The following is an 11,335-nucleotide window of genomic DNA, read 5'->3' as shown; positions in this document are numbered from 1 at the left end:
CACTGATACTCTATTATATGTAAAACAAACACAAGATAACTCAGACTGGCTGGGGACCTGAGGACCTGGGGAGCGACATGGCTACATGTTCCCTGGGTTTTCCTTTTACTTCACGTAGTATGCCAGACTGAATGCTAGAGAAACTGGCAACTCAGAAATACCAACAGGCATAGACCAAAAAAAAAAAAAAAAAAAAAAAAAATCCCCACCCAAAGCCTGTTCTTTCTAGCCAAAGTACCAGAGAAGGGCCATCCTAGCAAGAAGAAAACTTTTTGAAGATAATTGCTCTGTCCAGCCAAATATCACCAAAAAAATTGCAGCCACACCTCACCTTCACAAGCAAAGACCCATTTGGAAACTGAACTTCTATTCTCACTAGGCTGCACAAAGCTTCCCAAACCTCCTTTCCTACTAGGGTTAGGGGTGCAGGTGAGGGACAGTGTGGTGGTATTAAAAAGATTAAGTTGAATTGACAGGATTTTCATCCTTATCAGGCATTGATGACACCCTGCTATGTCAAATGAGGTTTAATGGTGAATCAGAAATTTCATTACCACTTATAAGTAAGACCACTCCTCCCACAATTGTGTCCATAGAGACCATGTGGGGAGCAATAAGGTATTGCTCCACTCCCAGCCAGGGTAGTATCAATAGAGACCTACTGGAAATCTGAATTTTTATACCAGCCTATCAATGACATGAAACCATCCCTCCATGAGTGGGAACATAGACTTTTATCCTGGTATGGCACCAGAGAGGTGTTATACACTTCCCCAGCAGAAAGCTGTGAGATGAATACTACTAAGACAGATGATTTAAATAATTTCCAGAGTCTCATAAGATAATACCAAAATAAATAATCTTTAATAAAATATTCATTCATCATATCATGAACTAGTAAAATTTCAACCTGAATTAGAACATGACATCCACAGATATCAACACCAAGATGACACAGATGTTAGAATTATCTGAAAAGGATTTTAAAGCAGCTATCATAGAAATGTTTCACTGACCAATGAAGAACATGCTGGAAACAAATTTTAAAAAAGGTTCCAAACAAAGTATTAGCAAAGAAAAAGTCTCAACAAAAAAATTAATAGAAGACATAAAAAAAAATACAAAAATTTAGAACAGAAAAATAGAATAATCAAAAAAACTCAAAAAATGTGATCAACAATAGAATGGAGAGGACAGAATAAAGAATCAGTAAATGCAAAGATAGAATAGAAAGCACATAGTCTAAACAACAGAGAAAATAGACTGTAAAACAAATCAGATCTTCAGAGACTTGTGAGACTAACAAAAGACCTAACATTTATGCCATTGGAATCTCAGAAGGAAAAAATAAAGAGAGTGGGACCGAAAAAGCATTTGAAAGCAATGACCAATAATATCCCAGATATGTTTGCTGAGCTCTCACCCAGGCAACAGTTTAGGGAGAAGCTTGAATTAAGCTGCCTGCCTCCTGCACGAAACTTAACTGCCTGTCTGCACTTTATTCCTGCAGTCTGAGCCAGTCCTGATAAACAATCTCCTGAGATTCTATTTTAAGCAATAGGAGGGAGACTTACCATGTCTAACGAGAGTTGTGTAGTTATGTCCCGTTAGCATCTTCACCAGCCAATCAGAGTGGTTCAATTTTGACCAATCAAAAGAATGCTTATTGGGCTAATCGAACTGTGAGGATTTGGCGTCTCATTTGCATGAGGGTGGACCAATGAGGGACAAAGGGTGGGGACCTCTCTATATATAAATCAATTCTCCTATGGCTCAGAGAGTGCACTTCCACCAAAACCTAAAGACTGTTTCCTGGGCTCGACCTAAAACAGAAACACCAAATATGTCTAGCAGAACCAGAGAGGAACAGAAAAGACAGGACTAGGAAAGAGCAGAGCAGAGCATGTAGGCAGATCAAATTGGAGCAGTACAAAGCAAAGTAGTCCACATTGTAGCAAAGCACAGTTGTCCGACTGCATAGGCAACTCACCCAAGGGAGACCTCCCTGAGATCCACCTATCCCAGGGCCGCTTTTCCCCAGGGTTGCTTCATAACCATACTGTTCCAAAGCCCTTCTGATCTATAGCTGTGCTGTCTCGTAAGGGAGCTGTAACACTATCGAGTTGTTCCTCAGTAGTGCTGCTCTGCAACTGTGCTGTACCATACATAATTAAGCTTTTGCACTGAATCAGGTTTATTTCTTCACCATTCCTCAAATTAGGAATTCCTGTTGGTGTTAAATTGGCACCAATAACCTTTCGTTGACGGACCTTAACAGACTCCTCATGAAAGACGTTGTACAGATGGCAAGTAAGCATAAGAAAATATTCTCCACATCACAGGTCATCAGAGAAATGTAAAGGAAAACAACAGGATAGTGCATATATATTAGAATGCTCAAAATTCAGCATTGATGATACCAAATGCTGGTGAAGATGTGGAACAACAAGAACTCTCTAATACATTGCTGAGGTAAATGCAAAATAATACAGCCACTTTGGAAGACTATTTGGCAGTTTCTTACAAAACTTAATGTACTCTTACCATATGATCTAGCATCAGGTTTCTTGGTATTTAACAAAAAGTTGAAAACTTACATTCACACAAAAACCTGCATATGGATGTTTGAGGGAGCTTTATTCATAATTGCCAAAGCTTGGAAACAACCACTCACATTTATTACAAGACTTCTCTTTCTGTTTGAAATTTTTAGGGCCATTGTATGAAATGGTTTGAATAGCTTTGAAAATAACATAGATATCCCTGTACCCTGTCCACCTCCAAAACAAAACAAACAAACAAAAAACTTCTTACTTCTTTGCATATTATCTACATTTAATAGATGCGGTGATATATTCAAAAATGGTAAATGAATGAGTATATGATTTTTACATAGAGTTATTTAACAGGGAAATGACTTTATTTTCCCTCTCTTTATTTAACAGTTATTTCCTGACTGTGTACCTTGTAGCTGTCACTATATAAAGATACAAAGGTTTACCTTCTTGCCAGAAAGCTCATCATCGACTTACACTTTTATTCAAACAACCACAACATAACAATTTCATTTAAAATGAAGACTGTTACTTCCATCTGGCTTAAATAAAAGAACTCCCACAGATAAATCATAGAAAAACATTTATGATCAGCCATTAAATTCATAACATCCTTGTTAACCTGGGTCAATAATCACATGGCAGGTAAATGTAGATATTTAATTGGTGATGATGAGGAGCTACTTTTGTAGTTATAGAATTCAAATAAAACTTTCTATTTTACTACAAATCTATTTTATTATTTTATTTGAAACGCACAAGATGGTATATTTTTAGAAATGTAATCTATAATAGAGTAGTTTTCAACCTTAGGCAATTTGGACCTCTCTCCCCTAATCCATAGACATTTAGCCAACATCTGGTGAAATTCTGGTTATAACAACTATTAGTATCTACTAGTACTATTGCCATCTAGTGAGTAAAGGCATGGGATGCTGCTAAACATTTTCCAATACACGAGGAAGTACGGTCCCAAAATGTCTCAAGTGCATGGGTTGAAAAGCTTTTCTATAAAGGAAATTTTCCACCACCAACAAATTCCCTGGATTTCTTGGTTCTCACAGTGACCTGCAAATCATCACTATAGCTCAGTTAAATTTGATAAGGTGCTCCAAGCTTAAAGTAGCTTGATTCAAATAGAGGATCAATGATGACCCAAGTTAGGGAACTATTATTATTCATATGTCCTGTTTATAAGAGCATTCTCACTGACTCAGGAATTACAACGTTATATCATTAACCCTTTCCATTAGATCCTAGGACCTATTTTGCCTAAAATTTTTCATGCCTAGACAGTAATAGCATGAAACATGTATCAGAAGACAAGTGTGAATTTACATTCTATAATTTCCCTAATAATAATCTTATTTACACTGTCAAATAAAAATCAAACTTATTAAACTAAGGAAGTTTAAGAAGCATCCTTATAACATTATCTTTCCAAGAACCCTGAGGTGATAGGGCATGAAAAACAAGGGTGTAAACCAATCTACATAATATCATAATCAGTTACCACAGTCAAGCTCCATCTTTCTCCTTCCCATCACATTTCCTCAGATATTAGAAGTCAAGCTTTGAAAACAAAATAAAGTACATTTTGACCAAGGTATTATCCTATTACACCCACTAAAAAGTTCAATGTTGTCACCTATTCTTGATACTTAAACACAACTTCTCCTAAGAAACTATGCGCTGTCTGAGTTATGAATAATCCTTTTCTTTCATTTTTTGGTTTTTTTTTTTTTTTTTCATTCTGGTTTTCCCCTAGGAGACAAGATTACCAGGATTTAAGTCTGCTGGGAAAAAAATCTAGAACCTCAAAAACATGGGAAACCCTGTAAAATCCTCTCAAATATATGCCCTTAGAAAGGTTGAGGGGAAAGGAAATCATAAAAGTTTTTAAAATAATCTTCCTTCCTAGTCAAAAGAACAGCAAAAGTACTGTAGTTATAGGAGTTGCTCCATGTATATGTAAATAATATCTCCAACAGTCCACACATCTATAAACTAGGGTTAGTTATTGCTTCCTTTTGGATGGGTTTTGTGAAAGTTAAGTACTTTGTGATTGGTGAATGGGAGTTGAGATGAAAACCAGAAATAAAGAAAATAAACTCTTTGCCTTTAAATAGAAGTGGTTCCAGTTTCCTTTTACCAGCCTGAGGGGTTGTAGTACATATTAAAACTGCTGCATAGCTCCATCCCTGGTCACAGAAACCCCACTTCCCTCCTCCCCTCCTCACTGAAGATGTCAGATCTCTGGGAAACAGCAGTTACAAAAGGATGCTTTTCATGGCTTGTACTAGCAAATGCTGGTACCCCATCCCTGCATAAAATAGCGTTAAACTGAGTCACAGTTCTGAAGCTGTGCCTTCTGCTTCTCCTCAAATGGAACTAGATCATTTCTAGAGAAAATGATAAATAACGCTGTATAGAGTTTTGTCCATGTATATGACATGTCGGTTTTTTTCTAATCCCCGGTTTGCCCTAGATAATTTTAAGGTTTATCCATCAGTATACCATACGAGAAAGAAAAACACAGTTAACAAGATGACGGTGTTATCTAGGTATTTGGCATCAATATTACCAGGAGTCTGTCATTTGACGAGTATTTCCTAGCATACCAGACGGTAAAGAAAATGTTTTCATTCATCCACAAATGACTAACATTTTATTGATGTTTCAAAACGCGGTTGAATACTATTACACTCTCAATTTCCAAGCCGGGTTTGAGAGTTAGGCTTGAATACTAATACCACCAGTAACTCCTGCTGCAAACGTCTCAGTTAATTGCCAAGCCTTGGAGTGTCAGTTCAGCAGCGAGGTGACGCTGGTTACGGGCTCTTCGATCAGTCAGTGTGGTTGTCACAGGTGATGGGAACCCTCCGCTTTCACCACATATCCTCACGAAGGGCGATAAAAATCACTCTGAGCACCGCTACCGCCAAGCAAAACGACTCCCCGCCTGCCTCGTAAAGAGCTCAGTCTGGGGAGGCAGCCGGATGCTGACCCCTGCAGAGATTATTGCTTCTGCGCGCTTTGCCAAAGGACCCTGCTAGCATTACGGAAAACGAGTTTAGGATGTATGAGGTTTTGTTTTATTTATTTCCTCCAAGGGAAGGACTGGGGTCAGGCGAAGAAAATCTTTATAAAGACTGCTTGAGGAGGGTAGGGGTGGAGGAAGGGAAGAATGAATGGAAGTGGTGAGCATATTTTTAAATTACTGTACTTGCTTCTCCTTCACTTCCCGGCTTTGCTTTCCAAACTCCTCACTGAACAACATTGATTGGCATAACTGCTATTGACTCCAGCCTCGGTTCTTGCATTGATCTGCAAACGGCCCGGAATATCTAAAGGTTCTTAAATCTGGAAATGAGTTTAAGAAGCAGAAGATGAAGGGGGCGGCCCTACGCCCAGCACCCAGCTCTGCAAGGGGCCAAGAGAGCGGCTTGCAGCCGCGGGGCAAGCAGCTAAGAGGCTGCGGCATGGGAGGCAGGGTAGCGGTTTTGCACCACCGAGCAGGAAGGAAGCCTGTCCACCCTGGTTTGGAGACTGTTAAAAAATATAACACTGTGACTCGTTGACCCCGATAACCCTGCCTTGCCTAAACACGGATGCGCTGATCATTCAGCCTAATAGGCTCAAATGGGTTAAAGTGCCTCTTACATAACAGGACGGCCTGGCTCTACACAATTAAAACACTTGATTGCAGTCTCTCCGACTCTGCACCCGGCACTGCCCGCCCCATCCCTCCCAGTGCGCCTGCGTGCGGCGCGCACGGTCGCGCGCATGCACGTGCGCGCGCATACTATATACTCTCACGTGCGTTCACGCACGCTGCACTTTGACCATACCTCACACACATACACCGCCCCCACCCCAAACAATTTTGTGTCAACACGCACGGGGAAGGGAGGCGCCCTCTTAAGTCATACTGACTGATCCTATAGACACTCCAGCTGCTCTCCTGCAAGGCCTTGTATGCACTCCCCCGTTCTGGCCCCTAAAAAAGCAGCCTCAGCCACTGTCCCTACCTATTCCCCCCCAAAAAGGTAAATAGTGAACTAGTTGGCCGCTGGTTAACTGTAGCACAACCACCCAGGAGAGAATGTAAGCAGATAAAAAAATAGGCAACAAAACCTCACAGTCCCCGGCATCACGATGGCGCCGACCACAATTTGGAGTACTTAAAGTTACGGTGCCTCAAGAGGTAAAGCTCACGGGAGAGGGAAAGCAAAGCGACCCTCTGCTCTCTTTACCTCAGCCCGACTCGGAGACTTTTCTAGCAAAGCATCACTCCAGTGCCCATGACAGGAAGGGAAGCGTTCTGTTTACGATGCATCTCTCTTTCCTCCGCAGTTTGCATAATTGCGATATACCTCCTCCTGATATATATTTTTCGTTTTCTTTCTTTTCTTTCTTTTCTTTCCCCTTCATTTACCCCCTCCCTGCTGCATCCCCATTCCCCGGGCAGGGTTGCTAAGGAAACGGCCGCTTGGCAACGCGCGCGAGCCCCGGGCCGCCGCTGCGCCCCGCGCTGCTTCTGTTGCTGCTGCTGCGGCTGCTGCTGCTGCTGTTGCGATTGCAGCCGCCGCTGCTGCTGCTCGCCCTGCCTCCGCCACCGCGCCTCCTCCCTCACTCGCCGGCGCGCTCGCCTTCTCGCTAGATGGTGTGCTAGCCGCCCGAGAATTAGACACACTCCGGACTCGGCCAAAAGCAACCGAGAGGAGGTGTAGTGTGGTGCCAGGGGGTGGGAGGGGAGGGAGGGAGGGACAGTACAGAGGAGGAGGAGGGGAGGCCAAAAAAGAGAGAGAAACAACATCCAACAACTAGGAGGGAAAAAAAGAAAGAAAGAAAAGAAACCCACCCACCCACCAAAAAAAAAGGGGAAAAAAAAAATAAAAAAAGAAATCCTGTGGCGCGCCGCCTGGTTCCCGGGAAGACTCGCCAGCACCAGGGGGTGGGGGAGTGCGAGCTGAAAGCTTCTGGAGAGTGAGCAGCCCTAGCAGGGATGGACATGATGCTGTTGGTGCAGGGCGCTTGTTGCTCGAACCAGTGGCTGGCAGCGGTGCTGCTCAGCCTTTGCTGCCTGCTGCCCTCCTGCCTCCCGGCTGGACAGAGTGTGGACTTCCCCTGGGCGGCCGTGGACAACATGATGGTCAGAAAAGGGGACACGGCGGTGCTTAGGTAGGAAGAACGGCGTGCCTTTCCTACTTGTCTGTCTATCGTTCCGTCTGTCTTTCCACTTTTTTTTTTCTTTCTTTCTCTTTAAACCGAGTAATGATGCTGGTGGCGATCACTGTCCAAAGACCACGTCTCAAGACATCCAGGTGCTGATTCCGCCCCAGCCCTGATCCCTTTATGCTGGGGCAGGTAGCAAGCTGGACTCGTGATGCTAAAGCACTTTGCCCGAACGCCAAGTAGCCCCGGGATGAGTGAAGTGTGCGGGTTAGGAGGGGCAGGTGGCACTTTGAAACTCAATTCACAAGGTCTCTGTTTTACTGTCATTGGGTACTCTTGGAGAGTCTGACAAGTTGATCAGGTTTGTTTCCGTTTTACTCTAGTCTAACTGACTTTTTCAAACTGCTGGCTCCCTGCTCCCATTTCTTTTCCCTCTCAGTTGGACACTTAGGCTCAATTCCTTCCCTTCAGCTTTCTTTCTTTCCTCTATCGCTTTCCCCCTTTCCTCCCTTCTCTTTCTTTTCCCCCATCCCCCCTTCTTACTCTCTTTTCCGTCCATTGCCTCTTTCCCCTCCTTTACTATTTTCTATTCTTTCTTCTCTTTTCTATTTTATCCTCGATTTTCTTTTTTTAAATCACCACCACTTTAATTTTTGACCCTCTTATGTAAACCCCTTTCCTCCACTCTTCACTCCTCACTTTTGTTCCTCATTAATGTCCCTATTCTGTGGTCTTTCCATCCCTTTTTTATTTTTTGCTGTCACGTTCAGCATCTCTCTCCCTATCCCTGTCACATACACATGCATGTTCCCTCGCACACCCTTCTATACCGTTTTTCCACACTCACTAATCTCTTTCTTAAACACACTCCTGCACATGCCCTGTGTCACATCCTCACGCATGTTGGATCTTCCGTGCTCTCACACCCACTTTCACATTCAGATTCTCTTTTACTGTTTCAAAGGCACACACTTCTTCACTGTTCCACACACTGTCACTCACACATGTGTCCAGGATCCAGCTCTCCCCCTCTCCCTGCCCTGCTCTGTTTTCTCTGTTCCCCCTTTCTTCCCACCTCCCTCCCTCTTCCATCTTCAGTTTTACTTCTTTTTTTCACTCTCCTTTCTTCCCCTTTCCACCCTAAGCGTGAGCATTGACACGTTTTGTCATTAGTGAATATCCATAGCCTGATGTTACCCCTGAGTAGCACTGCAGAGTGAGCTTCTGGAAACATTTTCTCTCCCTTGAAAATATAAATTGATGATCAGCGTACTTAGATCTAAACAAGACTAAATGCCCTTATTCTTTTATTTTCCATTGCCCTTCCTTTTCCCCATGACACCTCCACCTGATGTACACCTCAAATTTCCCTGAAAGATCTTCTTTCTCTCCACTGGGTGGTAGTTGGCTTATAAGTGTGGATTGAACAAAATCGGTACACATGGCATGTCTAAGCTGAAGGAGCGAGATATGTTTCTGTTTAGATCACATAACATTTTAAATTGAATGATCTGAGATCTGGGTGTGGTATATGACTTATACCTTCTGAAACATGCTTATGAGCCCAAATGTGTGGGGAATATACTTGCAGTATCTAATATACACTAATGGTATGTTTTTATAATATACTTTGTTATTTTTTGCTGTAATCACAAATGCCACTGGATGTATACAAAAATAATGAATAATTGTTATAACTTAGTAAAATACCTTTTTATTGTTGCCCAAAGTGATGAACTCTTTGTCACACAGAGGCTATAAATTAAGACCACGTTTATGTTCTTTATATTAAGTTTGTTTTAAAAGTTTGAACAATGATGGTAAGGATGAAGCACTATTTTCAGAGGCTGTAAACAAATATCATGGGAAGTGCAATCTATTATATGTTTGTGGCAGCATATTGCTTATTTGTAATGAGCATTAATATTTTCAATCTGAAGGATTGATAGACTGCTTGTCTTTTTATGATATATCTTGACATTTTGTTTCTAATGGACAATCTAATTAATATAATAGCTAATTGAAATAGCTGAACCCACATTTTGCTTCTAGGAGACCTACGGATAGTTCACTCATTGCTTTCAATACTAAAGCCCTACTAACTAGTGGGGACAGTATTTCCAGTGTTGGTTTGGTGTTGTCCTTGTATACTTGTATGCACTGTACCTCACTTTTTTTTTTTTTTTTTTTTTGCTATATTCTGAGTTTTGTAATATCTTATTTTAAGGGGCTTTTGACTTAAAAAAATTTTAAATAGAATAGAATTTCTGTCTCTTCTAAATGATCTTTCTAACCATTTACAATGTTTTTATAATAAAGAAATCTTTTGTCATATGCAAGAGAAATCTGATATGTATTACTTTTTACTCTAAGTAATTTGCTGATAATAATTCAAGAATTTCATAGAGAGTAGCCCACTTTTTGCCTTAATACAAATTATCTACGGGTTTCTAACTATTTTAACACACACACACACACACATACACACACACACACAGAGGAAATTTTCAGTTATTTTTCTTAACTCTTGTCCTACAACTGCTATTAACTCTGTATACATAGAACAGTACAGACAGAACTTAAAAACTAATTGAATATGACTCAAGTGACATTTTTTTGTCAAAAGAAATGTCACAGAGTTGTATTTTATGTTTTTGCTTTGGATATTTAGAATTATATTTGATGTATTTTGTAACTCGTTAGAAAACAAAACAAATTTACCCTTAACCTTACCCTGCCTCATTAAAGTACCTAAATCTGGTGTGAATACTTTACTGATTATTTATTAAGCTCTACACAATATACTCTACTTTTAATTTAACACATTCCTCAGGGTGTCTAATAAAGAGCAAATAGTAGCATAACAGTTATCAAATAACTTTAAGTGCTAAAGGCCTGAAAGTAACTTGTGGTTACATTAATGAAACAGAAGTTTAAAGGTCAAATGATACTTTTTTTATCTCTTATGTGCTACAATGTTTGTTTTATAGAAAATAATAAAAAAACTGGTTTATAATACAAAAGAAAAATGTATTCTATGATCTACTAACTATATCTCTCATTTGTAAACCATCTTCTTTGTTTAACTTAAATAGAGGACTTATCATGAAATTTCATTTTATAATTTCAACATTCTTACCATTTTAACTTTGTCTTTTAAGGTTAGTGAAGCAATATATTAAATGTCAAAATATTCCTTTCTTCTAATAATGTTATTCACTGATAAATCTCTGAAGGATTCACTTGAGCTATTTGGACCTTCTTGATAAAGTATTTAAAGATGCATCTACTCAATAAAGTAACATTTGGTACTTCCCCTACTTAAACTTTGGATTCATATAAGTGCATGAATGTCTAGTATATTGTAATTTGATACAAACACGGACTAACATAATCATGAAATTATTAAAAAGTGATGATTGTAACTACATTTAATATGTACTAATATTTTATACTTAACAAAACTTGTTAAACTGTATATGGAGGAATTAACTTTTTCTCAAGTCTTCAAATTGCATTTTGCATTATGTGGAAGGTCTGAGTCAATGTTTCATGAATGATGTAGCAAAGAACAGGAGATGCTAGAACCACATCGATAACAC

At 40.2% G+C, this 11,335-nt stretch overlaps 1 protein-coding gene across 1 annotated transcript in view; it reads left to right on the top strand.

Moving 5' to 3' along the window:
- Positions 1-7,434: 7,434 nt before the first annotated feature.
- NEGR1 (neuronal growth regulator 1) overlaps positions 7,435-11,335 on the top strand; it is an 857,364-nt gene continuing 853,463 nt past the window's right edge. The window contains exon 1 of the mRNA XM_090271677.1: positions 7,435-7,739. Coding sequence (XP_090127803.1) covers positions 7,564-7,739 — 176 coding nt within the window. The 5' untranslated portion in view covers positions 7,435-7,563. The remainder of the gene's footprint in view (positions 7,740-11,335) is intronic.

This window comes from Furipterus horrens, unplaced genomic scaffold (genome assembly GCF_987537825.1).
Source record: "Furipterus horrens unplaced genomic scaffold, mFurHor1.1.pri manual_scaffold_3, whole genome shotgun sequence".
NCBI lineage: Eukaryota > Metazoa > Chordata > Mammalia > Chiroptera > Furipteridae > Furipterus > Furipterus horrens.
This window is presented reverse-complemented; position numbering and strand designations above follow the sequence as displayed.